This window comes from Mustelus asterias, chromosome 3 (assembly GCF_964213995.1).
Source record: "Mustelus asterias chromosome 3, sMusAst1.hap1.1, whole genome shotgun sequence".
Lineage (NCBI taxonomy): Eukaryota > Metazoa > Chordata > Chondrichthyes > Carcharhiniformes > Triakidae > Mustelus > Mustelus asterias.
In genome coordinates this window covers 44,717,364-44,732,087 of record NC_135803.1, presented here as the reverse complement: position 1 = coordinate 44,732,087, position 14,724 = coordinate 44,717,364, and the positions used below count along the sequence as shown (strand labels likewise).

The 14,724-nt window shown below is 43.4% G+C and overlaps 1 protein-coding gene across 1 annotated transcript in view; it reads left to right on the top strand.

Annotated features, from left to right (window-relative positions):
- LOC144485430 (coiled-coil domain-containing protein 150-like) overlaps positions 1 to 14,724 on the top strand; it is a 98,017-nt gene that overhangs the window by 36,505 nt on the left and 46,788 nt on the right. The window contains exons 13-16 of the mRNA XM_078203608.1: positions 3,348 to 3,416; positions 5,126 to 5,218; positions 8,927 to 9,010; positions 11,827 to 11,934. Coding sequence (XP_078059734.1) covers positions 3,348 to 3,416; positions 5,126 to 5,218; positions 8,927 to 9,010; positions 11,827 to 11,934 — 354 coding nt within the window. The remainder of the gene's footprint in view (positions 1 to 3,347; positions 3,417 to 5,125; positions 5,219 to 8,926; positions 9,011 to 11,826; positions 11,935 to 14,724) is intronic.

The window sequence follows — 14,724 nt, the reverse complement described above, 5'->3', positions numbered from 1 at the left end:
GTGTATAATGGGCTGCTTATGTGATACTACCCATTATGTGCCCCTGGCTAAGTTGAATTTTCGAACTTTTGTCAATTCTAACTGCAATATTTAACATTCACCACAGGATGGCATTACAGCAGTACATTTACTGGAGTGCGGGTATCTTGTTAAATGTAAATAAAGCATTCCCATTGTGCTCCCCTCGCGGGAGCCCACAGAGATTGTGGCCAGGATTCACCAGACCCGCTAATTCCGAGCGGAATGCCAAACTTGAATCGGGTATTGTGCCGATCAGGAAATTCCCGCTGGGTGACAAACTCGTCACAATGCTCCCGTCTGCCCAATCAGGTTCCCATGATGTGGAGATGCTGGCGTTGGACTGGGGTAAACACAGTAAGAAGTCTAACAACACCAGCTTTTGCTACCAAATAAACCTGTTGGACTTTAACCTGGTGTTGTCAGACTTCTTACTGTGTTTACCCCAGTCCAACGCCGGCATCTCCACATCGTTGTTCGTCTTCTCAAGTTCCCACCCAGAGTTGATTATGCATAGCTGCTCCTTGTAATGTAATTGGCAGCTGGAAACCCGATTCAGCGGCCTCCAGGTTAAAAAAGAGGAAGTTAAAACCTCCTAAAATATCCAACCTGCCAATCAAAGACTGAATGTTTATAAACATTGCAGTTAGCAACAAAGGCAGCACTAAGATGCATTCAACCATGAAGTGAAAGAAAAACAGACAATGCTTTTTGCTGGTGGAAAAAATACCTTAGTATACCTGACAGTTAAACCTGACCTAAAATACCTGAGTTAAACCACTTCATAGGTTCCAGACACCAGATGGTATTCTTTCAATGTTAAGAGAGTACTCCCTGTAAGGGGTTTCACAGCAGCTGTGGGTTATGAGAGAAAGCAAGGGGATCCAAAGATGTGTAGGTTAGGTAGATTGTCCATGCTAAGTTGCTCCTTGTGTCCCAAGATGCATAGGATAGGTAGATTAGCGGGATAAATACATGGGGTTATAGGGATAGGCCTGGGTGAGATGCCCTGTCTGAGAGTCAGTATAGACTCAATATGCTAAATGGCCACCTCCTGCACTGTAGGGATTCTATGATCTCTTTGGTAATCCTGACTGGTCATTTCTATAAGAGGTCTTTAAAGAGGGCTTTTCATGCCTTGGCCAATCCCTTTTGTGGAATGGAGTATGGTGATGATTTTGAAGGCTTCCAGGGGTCCAAGGGACATAGAACATAGAACATTACCGCGCAGTACAGGCCTTTTGACCCTCGATGTTGCGTCAACCAGTGAAACCAATCTAAAGCCCATCTAACCTATACTATTCCAATACCATCCATATGTTTATCCAATGACCATTTAAATGCTCTTAATTAACATGGATATCAAAGTGACCAGGACACTTCAAAGGTTTTACAGGACAGAGACAATAATGAATATCTTACCACAGAATGGTGTCTGAATTCATCTTGAAATTGAACAATACCTTCTCCAGGGCAACAAGGACGTGCAGCCACTAAAGCCTCCCGGATGGGGATGGGGAGGGGGAATGAGCTTGTCCAAACCTCAAGTTCCTTGACGGGCCCTCCCTCTGTGCTTGGCAGTGGCAGAGGGGTACTGCCCACAGCACTTAGCTCCCTGCGCCACCCTCAGAGTACCAAGGTGGCAGGTCAGGGTGTCACTGCCAGGGGGCAGAGTAAGGTTGGCACTGCAGTTCTGAGGGGACCCCAACTAGGAATGTCTCTTGTGGGGAAAGGGTGGGTTGAGGCCGAGAACTCTGATTGGAGTGGAGGGTTGGGTGGTCAGATCACCCTTATGCCTGCGTGGAGGAGGGGATGATGCCCCTGTGTGCTGAGGGATTGTGCTTCCCCTTGCGGTGGAAGCTATATCCATTGTGGCAGGGGCAGGGAGTGTTCTGTCTGTCAGCGCAGAGATCGGTGCGGTGCCTGTAAAGTCGGGCTGGCAAGTGTTATTCCTGATATGCACAAATTTAAATGGTTCAAGTGGGTGATTCCCATCTGACAGGCACCATTAACCCCAGCAGGAAATACTGCTTTCCCTGCTGGCCGGAACACTTAGAGTGCAAACGGGAGTATTATGCCCATGTCTTTGATTTCCTCCATCATTCCTGTTTTTGCCAAATAGCAATGGTTTTGTCCCTGAGCCTGCTTTACTTGCCAGCTCATTTGTTTAGCAACTGTATTGCTCCAGTTGGAAGTGCCTCATTTCTGCCATTCTGTGCTAGCTGGCCTCCGGGCCAGTCTGCTGTCTTGGCCATGGGCACTTACCTGCCAAAGCCTGAGGTTATTTCACTGTTCCAACTTCCTGCTTTGTTCTCCTGCTACACCTCTGTTCTCCCTGCATCCAACTAGACCCAAAACCTATATCTTATTAGTCTGGTGTGTTCACTCGAGTGCCTCACTGGTTTTCCAGTAATGCAGCCTTCTTTCTTGTCCCTCTTGCGGGAGTGCCACAAACAACACTTCAACAAGAATGCCCACCACCATCTTCTTAGGATAGTGTTGTGAAATAAAAGCAGCTCTGCCAGCATCTACATTGTGAGAATAGAAATGAAATTAATTGTAGCTATACGTAATTGCATTTTTGTAATTATAAGTGTGTCTAATCATGAGGTAGTAATTATTTGCCACTGGCTGTAACCAGCAGTATCCTATTTTATGTATAAGCCTGATTAGTATGTTGGAGCAGAATTGTTTTGCATATAGTATCTCCACTCTTGCTTGAATCCTTGGATGTCAAAGGAGTCTCTTGGTTTCAAATAATAAACAATGGTTGCTTCATGTATCTTATCCTAGAATCTCTACAGTGTCGAAGGAGGCCATTTGGCCCATCAAGTCAGCATCGACTCTCTCATATAGCATCTTACCCATACTCCATCCCCATAACTCCACGTATTTACCCCACTAATCCCCATAACCTACACATCTTGGGACACTGAGGGACAATTTAGTACGGCCAATTAACCTAACTTGTACATCTTTGGACTGTGGGAGAAACCCAGAGGACACCCACGCAGACACTGGGAGAATGTCTGTGTGGGGTTTGCACAGTCACTCAAGGCTGGAATTGAACCCCCATCTCTGGCACTGTGAGGCAGCAGTGCTAACCACTGTGCTATCGTGCTGCCCCTTGTAATATAGTTTGGGGTAAGTATTGTAGAAAATATACTTGCTTATTCTTTTTATAAGTACATCTGGTTTGATAGCTCATGACTAAGAAATCTGACTGAATTGCACCTCAGAACCTCAATATGTGCTTTTCTTTGTTTTAAGAAGTTGTGTCTTTTATATTCCACTTTGCTAAAGTCACCCATTGGTTGTTTTCCTGGCAGACAAATGGTATCATCGATAAAATTACAGAGGAGAAGAACAAATTTGAGAAACAAACGACTGAATACCAGGTGAAGTAGCATTCAATCACTTGGTATCAATTTTGTACGTCTTCAAATACACCATCTTTTCAAAGTAGTCTTTGTGAACAAAGAATGCTAGGGATGAGTGTAGTGTTGAGATTTTATGTAAAATTGGACAGAGTTGTATTAATAAAAAAATGTAATCATACATCACACCACATCATAGATCAATTCTTGATTGGTGAAGGGATCAAGGGTTACGGGGAAAAAGCGTGAGAATGGGGGTGAGAAACTTATCAGTCATGATTGAATGGTGGAGCAGACTCGATGGGCCTGGGCTATTGCCCTATAGGCACAAGTTTAAGACTCACCATGCCAGCTGATAAATTTTAAATTTAATTATAAAATGTTTGAAAACTGGTCTCAGTAGTGGTGACCATGAAACGATCATCGATTGTCGTAAAACTCCACATATGCCACAGTAATTGTGGCTGCACTAAATCGCCTTCTAAAATGGAGTAGCCAGCCACTTGGTTCAAGGGCAACTAGGAATGGGCAACAAATGTTGGCCTTGCCAGTGATCTTTTTAAATTCATTTTTTCATTCCTGAATGAATTTAAAAAGTGGCAACGCATCCATTTATTTGCCTTAATTTAGCTTCAGCAGTAAGTTGCAATTTAGGTCAGATAGTGAGGTAATTCTTGCTTGCTGTAGTTTACTGCTTCAAACTTGTTTTTTCTGACATTCTGAAAATAGATTCAGAGTTTGTGGAGACTTTTTAAGCAATCAAAATAAATACCACTATTCTGTTGATCTTACTTAGGAGACAACAAAGGTTGATAACATAACCATCTCATTAAACTGAATGGAAAAGATTCATACAAGTGCAGAAAGCATAGAGGTTTACAGCACAGAAAGAGGCCCTTCGGCTCATCATGTTGTCGTTGACTTGGGTATAATCAAGACTATGGCACTGTAGTCGACTTGGGTATAATCAACACTATGGTACCAAGAGTACTCAAACTTCCAAGGTTTATTACTTGTGCAAAAGGAGGACACATACAGTGGGATGCACTGTGTTCTGTGTAGGTGTTCTGTCAACTCATACAGATGATTTGCAGTTATAGTTCATTGCAGCAAATGTGAAACGAGCAACATTCTAATCCTTAATTTACATACATAGTCCACCAATGTATGTACCTCACCGTATCACAACCTAGCTATGTTGATTATAGTCCCCACCGAGTTGTGTTTCTGCACTGGTGGAGGGTGATCTTGCGTTCTGTGACGGTGCTTCATCAGATTACTTGCCCCTCTTTGAGGTCCCTGCCGCCCCATCCCACTCAGCTCCTCTGTCACCCTTAAAGGATCTGTGGAAGATGAAAAACATGAATTTGAATTGAAGGATCCCTTCAATGCCTACTTCTTCCTACTTTTCCCATAATCACTCACAATGATTCGATTTGCGTCTGTGGGATAACTACATCATGAAACATTTGATCCAGGAAATAGTCAACCACCAATGTGCCCATCAGTGAATCCAGCTGCTACTCAAGTTCACAGACCCTCAGTGTGAGTTTGAGCAGCTGAAGGCAGAATCATTGTATGCGTCTTAATTGTGCTAGCTATGATGATTTTGAAAATTTAGCGTCAGTTGGAAGGTCAAGTTTTGAGGTACTTAGGTGATTTTTAAAAAGATAAGCATCTATGTGGTAATTATTTTGATAGTTACTGAAAGATTAGCTATTTTTATGCAGCTTAAGGTGGATGCATTGACTGCTGCTTTGAAGAAACAAGAGGAAGAAAATGCACATCTTGTGGAGCGACTCTCAGCTATAGAACATCAGCAGGTGAGCAATAAAATCCTCGAAAGTAATCTTTATTCATGAACCTTTTTGGTTTTTATCTTCTGTGCCATAAAATTTTAATATTTTCTCTTTCTGTACTTATTTTTCTCCCATGCTATTAAGGTTAAATAGAAACACTTCTGGAAACTTGGAAGAAAGGGTTGCTGCCAAATTTGATGGCAGGATCTGATTGAAACTTTTTCTACTTCCCAGACACAGCCATTCATATTGAGAGGTTATCTGGCTGTCAAATGGATATGCTTATGACACCAGACTACATTTGAGCAGCAGTGGGAAGAGAGGGAGGAATCGAGCGAGGCTGGGCCCAAGGCTGTGTGATGATCAGGGATGGAGTTGGATTTTGGAGACCTGGATACCGGTGCCTGGGGTAGGCGCAGAGATTGGAAGTTCCCAGGTGGAAGATCAGATAAATCAGGGGTGTAGGGAAAGGTTGTGGGGGGATGGTGTGGGTGGTGTTTATTGAACCATAGAACCATAGAAAATTACAGCTCAGAAACAGGCCTTTTGGCCCTTCTTGTCTGTGCCGAACCATTTTTTGCCTAATCCCACTGACCTGCACTTGGACCATATCCCTCCACGCCCCTCTCATCCATGAACCCATCCAAGTTTTTCTTAAATGTTAAAAGTGACCCCGCATTTACCACTTTATCCGGCAGCTCATTCCACACTCCCACCACTCTGCGTGAAGAAGTCCCCCCTAATATACCCTTTAAACTTTTCTCCTTTCGCCCTTAACCCATGCCCTCTGGTTTTTTTTCTCCCCTAGCCTCAGCGGAAAAAGCCTGCTTGCATTCACTCTATCTATACCCATCAAAATCTTATACACCTCTATCAAATCTCCCCTCAATCTTCTACGCTCCAGGGAATAAAGTCCCAACCTATTCAATCTCTCTCTGTAACTCAGCTTCTCAAGTCCTGGCAACATCCTTGTGAACCTTCTCTGCACTCTTCAACCTTATTTACATCCTTCCTGTAACTAGGTGACCAAAACTGTACACAATACTCCAAATTCGGCCTCACCAATGCCTTATACAACCTTACTATAACACTCCAACTTTTATACTCGATACTCCGATTTATAAAGGCCAATGTACCAAAGGCACTCTTTACGACCCTATCCACCTGTGTCGTCACTTTTAGGGAATTCTGTACCTGTATTCCCAGATCCCTCTGTTCAACTGCACTCTTCAGAGTCCTACCATTTACCCTGTACGTTCTACTTTGATTTGTCCTTCCAAAGTGCAATATCTCACACTTGTCTGCGTTAAATTCCATTTGCCATTTTTGAGCCCATTTTTCTAGTTGGTCCAAATCCCTCTGCAAGCTTTGAAAACCTTCCTCACTGTCCAATACACCTCCAATCTTTGTATCATCAGCAAACTTGCTGATCAAATTGACCACATTATCATCCAGATCATTGATATAGATGACAAACAACAATGGACCCAACACTGATCCCTGCGGCACACCACTAGTCACAGGCCTCCACTCAGAGAAGCAATCCTCCACAACCACTCTCTGGCTCCTTCCATTGATGTGGAGATGCCGGCGTTGGACTGGGGTAAGCACAGTAAGAAGTCTCACAACACCAGGTTAAAGTCCAACAGGTTTATTTGGTAGCAAATACCATAAGCTTTCGGAGCTTGCTGCTCCTTTGTCAGATGGAGTGGTCTCTGTTCTCCAACAGTGCACAGACACAGAAATCAAGTTACAGAATACTAATTCTGTAACTTGATTTCTGTGTCTGTGCACTGTTGGAGAACAGAGACCACTCCATCTGACGAAGGAGCAGCAAGCTCCGAAAGCTTATGGTATTTGCTACCAAATAAACCTGTTGGACTTTAACCTGGTGTTGTGAGACTTCTTACTGTTCTTCCATTGAGCCAGTGTCTCATCCAATTTACTACCTCCCCATGTATACCTAGCGACTGAACCTTCCTAACTAACCTCCCATGAGGGACTTTGTCAAAGGCCTTGTTGAAATCCAGGTAGACAACATCCACCACCTTCCCTTCATCCACTTTCCTGGTAACCTCCTCGAAAAACTCTAATAGATTGGTCAAACATGACCTACCACGCACAAAGTGGTGGATGTAGTTGAGGCATGTATAAAAGGGAGAGAAGAGGGGGGTGGAATTGGAAATAGTGGAGTGGGGGATCAAAAGGATTGGTGGGAAATTTTGGCCCCGCCAGGATTGGGGGAAATTAAACCACATGATGAGGGAGCGTAGCTTAACTTGGTGTGCCTACTACTCCTGACCCACAATAAATGCTGGGAGTCACTCACCTCCTGGATCCAACACTCCAAACTTTCAGCTATGGAATATTTTGAGGTCCAGGAAGGACAACTGGCCAGCATAAAATTTAAAATGGAGCGAAACTGTGAGGTGCATTAAAATATTTAAATGACTGCCTGGAAAACAATAGGTTTCCCACCTTCACCATCCTGCCTCTGCTAAACACAGAGGTGGCTGGTTACCAGTTGTGTTTTATTCAGTTTGAGATTTTTAAAACCCATCCGTTTTTGGTTTTTAAAGTTTCCCATAGTAACCCCTTGCATTTTCCTAATAATATTATTTAAATAATTTTCTAATTTGAATTATTTACTTTACCTTTATTTTCTATATTTGTTTTTAGCCACCTTCTCTATAATCAACCCAGTCTGCCTCTGTTCTACTTGACCTGAATCTCTCATTCCTTCTGAGTCTGCTCAAACACTCACCTTTCTGATCGCCCCAATCTGAATTTCTTCACCTCCATAAATGTAGTGATACATTGAGTGGAGTTTTCCTGTCCCTTCTGCCATGGGAATCGTAGCGGGCAGGGCGGACCATGCAAAGGTCCATTGACCTTGGGTGGGATTTTCCAGTCTTGTGGCGAGCACAGCTGGAAAATCTTGTCTATTGAGTCCCAGCTGCTTAGTTTCTCCATTCTCCCAGACCCAACCATATTACCATTCCTGTCCAAACACAGCCAGATTTTTTATATTTAGAAACTAAAAATAAGGCTGAACTACAAATTTTAGAGTGAGAGTCAAAAGAATAAAGGTGAAGGGCTCAGAAGCACAAGAGAAATTAGGAATTTGTGCTATAGAGACGGACAGAAAGAAGAACAGTGACGGAAGAGAGGATAGGTAGGTTTAAAGAATGAGCTGAACTTGAAGAATGAAAAACTCTTAAGAAAAGCAGAGGCAAAGATGATGGTAAAGTCTGCCTGAACATGTGCAAAACAACAGTGAAAAAGGGAAATAGACAGCCAAAAACCAGAGAAAAAGAGGAGAGAACTAATTTTCACAACTTGTCAGGTGGAAAACTGACTGGATCAGATTAGATCATCCACCTATTCTATGCCGCCGCGCGCCGCCCCCCCCCCCCCCCCCCCCCCCCCCCCGCCCCCCCCCATCCGATTAATGTGGGTGATCCTCAACTGTCAGTTTCCCAGCAAATTGGTTAAGTTGAAGTTATCTCCAAGAACTAGAAACTGGGAAACAAGGAGAGTTACACCGAGAGAGAAACATGTACAGTTTATTTTCCTTTATGTCTTTGAAATAACACAAAATCTCAAGCCTAATATTTATGTATCTAATTATGGTGACAAGTATAAAAATTGGGATGGGGTTAATAATTACTTTTCTGAACGTTTAAAATTATGCCAGTCACTTTTTTAAAAAGCTGTTGTTTTCCTCCCCAGCATGCACAGGAGCAGGTAGAGCACATCCTTGTTGAATTAACAGAGAGTAAAAGCAAATTGGCATATGACAAGGGAAGGCTACAGGTATTTTACAACATTAATATGAAGTTTTTAGTTTGTTACAAAAACTGGGCAGATTGAAAATGATGTTGTCAGTCAATGGAAGTTAGTAGAGCTTAAATGATAAATTTTTACCTTTATGGCCTGGATGACAATTTATCACAGTGGATCAGCTATCGGTTGTACAGTCAATCCATTTTTTATTCAACTTTTATTCAGTTGAAATCAATGGAATTAAAATCTGATGGGTTCTGCAATGGGTGGGGGAATCTGCTCTTTGGACAAAGGTCCATGAAACAATACCGAAGACTAATTCATATGTTGCCAATGAGATCTGAAGATATATTCGGTGAAATCTGTAAGACATTGTGTATATCTTGTCAAGAAAATCATGGAATCCCTACAGGCACAAAGAGGCTGTCCAGCCCAGTGAGTCTGCATCGACTCTCTGAAAGAGCGTCCGATGCAGGCCCTCCCATCCCCCCTATTCCCGTAGTGCCGGGGACCCGGGTTCAATTTCAGCCTCAGGTGGCTGTTTGTGTGGCATTTGCGTGTTCTCCCTGTGTCTATGTGGGTTTCCTCCGGGTACTCTGGTTTCCTCCCACACTCCAAAGATGTTTCGGTGAGGTAGATTGGCCATGGGAAATTGTCCCTTAGTGTCAGGGGGATTAGCAGGGTAAATATGATATATAGGGCCTGGGTGGGATTGTTGTCGATGAAGGCCTGATGGGCCAAATGGCCTCCTTCTGCACTGTAGTGATTCTATGAAAAAGGAGGCTTTCGTGAACATACAGTGAAAATAGTGTGGAGTTCAGTTTGACAGAGTACCTCTTTATTAAATTTGTGGTTATTGATGCAGTGAGGGAATTGATACTGGTATTTGAAAAAGAAACAAGGTATGGCCTGAGAGAGGGAGCAGGAGACAAAAAGCCTGAGGACAAATGGAGCGGGAGACAAAAAGCCAAGGAGCAAAGTTTGAGGCATAAATTAAATGTTTAAACTAAGTATGAACTAAATTCTAAAAGGGTGAATAGAGTCTTTTCAGATCATAAATGGGCAGCTGAGACCTGTTGTTTAAAATTCCTGTGGCATGTTGGAACTTGCAGACACTTCATGTGCTTGGTGGGGGTAGGCCAATTGTTTAGAAGGTGTATCTAGCTGCTTGAGCTCAAATGTTGCAAATTTGAGAGGCATCAGTAGTTACCATGGAGCATTAAGGAGGATGAGAGTTTCTTGGACATTACATTTTAAGAGATGACCACCCCAGTGGCAGAAAGAGTTCAGTATAATAGATGGGAATCCGGAAAAGTAGGAAGAGGCATTAAGTGCAGGAGTCTTGAAGGTGTGTCCCCCTCTCAGCCAATACTCAGCATTGGAGACTTATGGGAATGGTGACACTTTAAAGAAGTCCAGTCCTGTCCATGACATCAGTGGACAAAGGGCTGCGCAGTGGGGAAAACAAGCATAGAAATGTAGTCATTTCAGGAGATTTCATTGTTGGGGAGGGGACAGACAGATGTTTCTGTCAATGTAATTGTGAATCTCGCATGTCTTTGCATTCCTGGTGCTAGAATAAAGAACATCACATAGAGGCTGCAGGATATTCTGCAGAGAGAAGTTAGTGAGTTAGAAGTTCTGGTCCATGCCAATACCAATGACACAGAGAGAGAGCAGATGCTGAGATCCTATGGTCAATTCTCAGGAGCTGGGAAGGAAGTTTAAAAAGTATATCCTAGAAAGTAGTAATTTCTGGATTACTCCAGTGCCACGTGCTAGCAAGACTAAAAATAAGAAGATAGTATCAATGGGTGACTTGAGATTCTTGGTCCATTGGAGCAGCTCTGAGTGGCACCTATCCAAAAAGGAAGGGTTGCACTTCAAGAGGACTGAGGCCAATGTCACCACAGGAAGTTTCACTAGTGTGGGTGGGGAGGGTTTAAACTAAAATGGAAAGGGAATGAGAACCAGCATACAGAAGTAGTTCAATGAAATATCTGAAAAGGTTGAAGAGAATGCAAGGGATATTGCCTATATAGATTTTAAGAAAACATTTGACAAATTACCATTTAAAAAGCTGGTTATTAAAATTGAGGCTTGTGGAATAGGAAGGACAGCTTGGATACAAAATGGACTTTGAGGGCAGAAAACCACAAGCCATAAATGTTTGTTTTTCAGACAGAAGGATGATAGACAGTGGTGTTCCCCAAGAGTCGTGTTGGGACCACTGCTCATTTTGATATATATAAATGACTTGGATATTGGAATACAGAGAAAATTTTCAAAATTTGTTGGTGATACCAAATTTAGAAGTGTGACACACATTGCAGATGGGCAATCAAGTAGCTGTTGGAATTTAACACAGATCGTGCATTTTGGCAAAAGGGTAGGGAGAGACAATATAGACTAAATGGCACAGTTCTACAAAGGTATGTACACGTTCAAGGACATCTACATACATGGACCTCTGAAGGTGACAGGACACATGGGAACATTTAACAGAACAGATGTCATCATGGGCTTTTAAAAAAAAATTCATTTGCAGGATGTGGACATCACTGGCTAGGCTAGTATTTATTGCCCATCCCTAATTATCCTCAAGAAGGTGATGGTAAGCTGCCTTCTTGAACTGCTGGAATCTATGTTATTTCAGTACATTCACAGTGCTGTTAGGTAGTTGGGCAACAAATGCTGGCCTTGCCAACAACACTTGCATCCCATAAAAGAAGAATTAAAACAATCTGTATCATTATTTCACATAGCATTTTTGTGAATAATGCCTGAGTTTCAACATTATGCAAGCAAGTCATTGTCATTGCCTTCACTGTTAATTTTGTTTGTAGGCCAGAGTGGAGCAATTACAGGAAGAGTTACAGTGCATGTCTGAAGCCAACTCTGAAAATGTTCGGTTACAAAAATTTAACACAGTGCTAGACACTAAGTATACCCAGGTGAGATACATTGAAACATTTGTGAGACAAATACAGAGAACGACGAATTTTGATATTCATAAAGATGTGAGCTTTGCTTGGTATAATTTGTTTCATTCATTTATCATTAACAAAGAAATTGCAAGGTGCACATATCCTTACAGTAATATTTTTGACACACTTCCAGCTGCAGGAGTTAGTATTTAACTGTCTTTGTATTCTCAATCCTTTCATTTGCTGGTAATTTTGGCACTACAGATACCACTTTGATATCAAATGGTCTCTGCCTCACTTCTGCTCACTTCCTTGGGAGCTTGTGCTGACCACGATTGGTGAGGACAATGTGCATGCATTCTGTGCATGTGCTGGAAGTATGCAGAAAAGATAGATCATGGCTTCGGTCAGTATCTAATACCAGTTTGATGCTGTGCTGACATTTTGTACCTTGCCACTCTGGTTAACATCCTCTCTTAAATATACAGCTGAGAATGCATTTAACAACAGAAAAGTGCCCTCTTCCAGTACTACTTAAATGGATTGTCAACAACCTCTATGTTGGTTGCTGATTACTTTTTATTGGCTCTGTTCAAAGTTATGGCAATGCTGGATGTTTTTGACTCTGGTTCCTACGAATACAACCCCAATGGATAAGACTTCCCCATCTTATCATCCCTATGTTACAGACCATCATCATGTCCTCTTGACCGCAACTCTGAAATGAAAGTATTCTATACTTTCTATACTTTCCAATCTAGAGTCATACAGCAAGCACCTAAACAGGCCCTTCAGCCCACCATGTCTATGCTGACCATCAAATACCAATCTATGCTAATCCCATTCACCAGCACTTGTACCATAGCCTAGGCGATTTAAGTGCTCATCCAGATGTTTCTTAAATATTGCAAGAGTACCTGCCTCCACTGCCCTCTCAGGCAGTACATTCCATATTTCCACCACCCTCTGGGTGAAAAGAAAATCCTCAGAACACCTCTAAACCACTTACTCTATATCTTAAACATATGCCGCTTGGTCTTAAACAGCTCTGCAATAGGGAAAGATTCCTATGAGCAACCGTATATATGTGCTCTCATAATTTTATATACCTCTCTCAGATCCACCTTCAGCCTCTTCTGCTCTAGGGAAAACAAACCCAGCCTATCCACTCTCTCTCCTCATGGCTGAAACTTTCCATCCCAGGCAACACCCTGGTGAATCTCCTCTGCACCCTCTCCAGTGCAATCATGTCCTTCCGATAGAGTGGCGACCAGAGCTGCACACAATACTACATCTGTGGCCTAACCAATGTTTTATTAAGTTGTGCCAAGACCTCCCTGTTCCTATATTCTTTTCTCCAGCTAATGCAGGCAAGCATTCCATACGCCTTCTTCACCAACCTAGCTACCTGTGCTGCCACCTTCAGGGATCTATGGACTTGTACACCAAGGTTCCTTTGTTCCTCAATATTCCCTAGGGACCTATCATTCATCGTGTAACATCCAATAATCCACAAAAAACTCAACTGAATATCCTTGTGCATTCCCTTAGTGCATCTCATGTGAGTGGCTGTCTAGTATAGTGCTTCAATGCAATGCTATCCTTAGGCCAGCACGGTAGCACAGTGGTTAGCACTGCTGCTTCACAGCTCCAGGGGCCTGGGTTCGATTCCCGGCTCGGGTCACTGTCTGTGTGGAGTTTGCACATTCTCCTCGTGTCTGCGTGGGTTTCCTCCAGGTGCTCCGGTTTCCTCCCACAGTCCAAAGATGTGCGGGTTAGGTTGATTGGCCATGCTAAAATTGCCCCTTAGTGTCCTGGGATGTGTAGGTTAGAGGGATTAGTGGATAAATATGTAGGGATATGGGGGTAGAGCCTGGGTGGGATTGTGGTCGGTGCAGACTCGATGGGCCGAATGGCCTCCTTCTGCATTGTAGGGTTTCTATGATTCTATGATGAGTGGGGAGGGTTGCTGACTCCGTGCAAGAGACTGCAGATGGCCTTGCAGGATGCCTCATGCAGCTCTAGGCATAGAAGGCCCACACTCAAACGGTACCACCACAGCATGGGAGGCAACAGTGTATTGGCTCAGTGGCAATGATGATGGTACAAATGCTGTCACCCTGATAGAGAATGGCAGACTAACCACTCATATATCTCTTATTCTGCCCAGTGCATTGCCAGGTGAAAGTTACCATGTAGTTTATTAGCATATTGTATGTTTTACTAGTAAAGCCAAATTAAATATACCAAAACTAAGTGACAGTTGGTGTCTCACTGAGGGAGTGCTGCTCGGGCTGCAGTGGAGTGTGACAGTTGGTGTCTCAGTGAGGGAGTGCTGCTCGGGCTGCAGTGGAGAGTGACAGTTGGTGTCTCAGTGAGGGAGTGTTGCTCGGGCTGCAGTAGAGTGTGACAGTTGGTGTCTCAGTGTGGGAGTGCTGCTCGGGCTGCAGTAGAGTGTGACAGTTGGTGTCTCAGTGAGGGAGTGCTGCTCGGGCTGCAGTGGAGAGTGACAGTTGGTGTCTCAGTGAGGGAGTGCTGCTCGGGCTGCAGTGGAGAGTGACAGTTGGTGTCTCAGTGAGGGAGTGCTGCTCGGGCTGCAGTAGAGTGTGACAGTTGGTGTCTCAGTGAGGGAGTGCTGCTCGGGCTGCAGTGGAGAGTGACAGTTGGTGTCTCAGTGAGGGAGTGCTGCTCGGGCTGCAGTGGAGAGTGACAGTTGGGGAAGTGTGGGGAAGTTTTTTGTTTTCTTTTTTTCTTGCTGGTAATGGCTTCAGGGATGGCAGTTCAGGCAGTATGCTGCATCTCCTGTGGGATGTATGT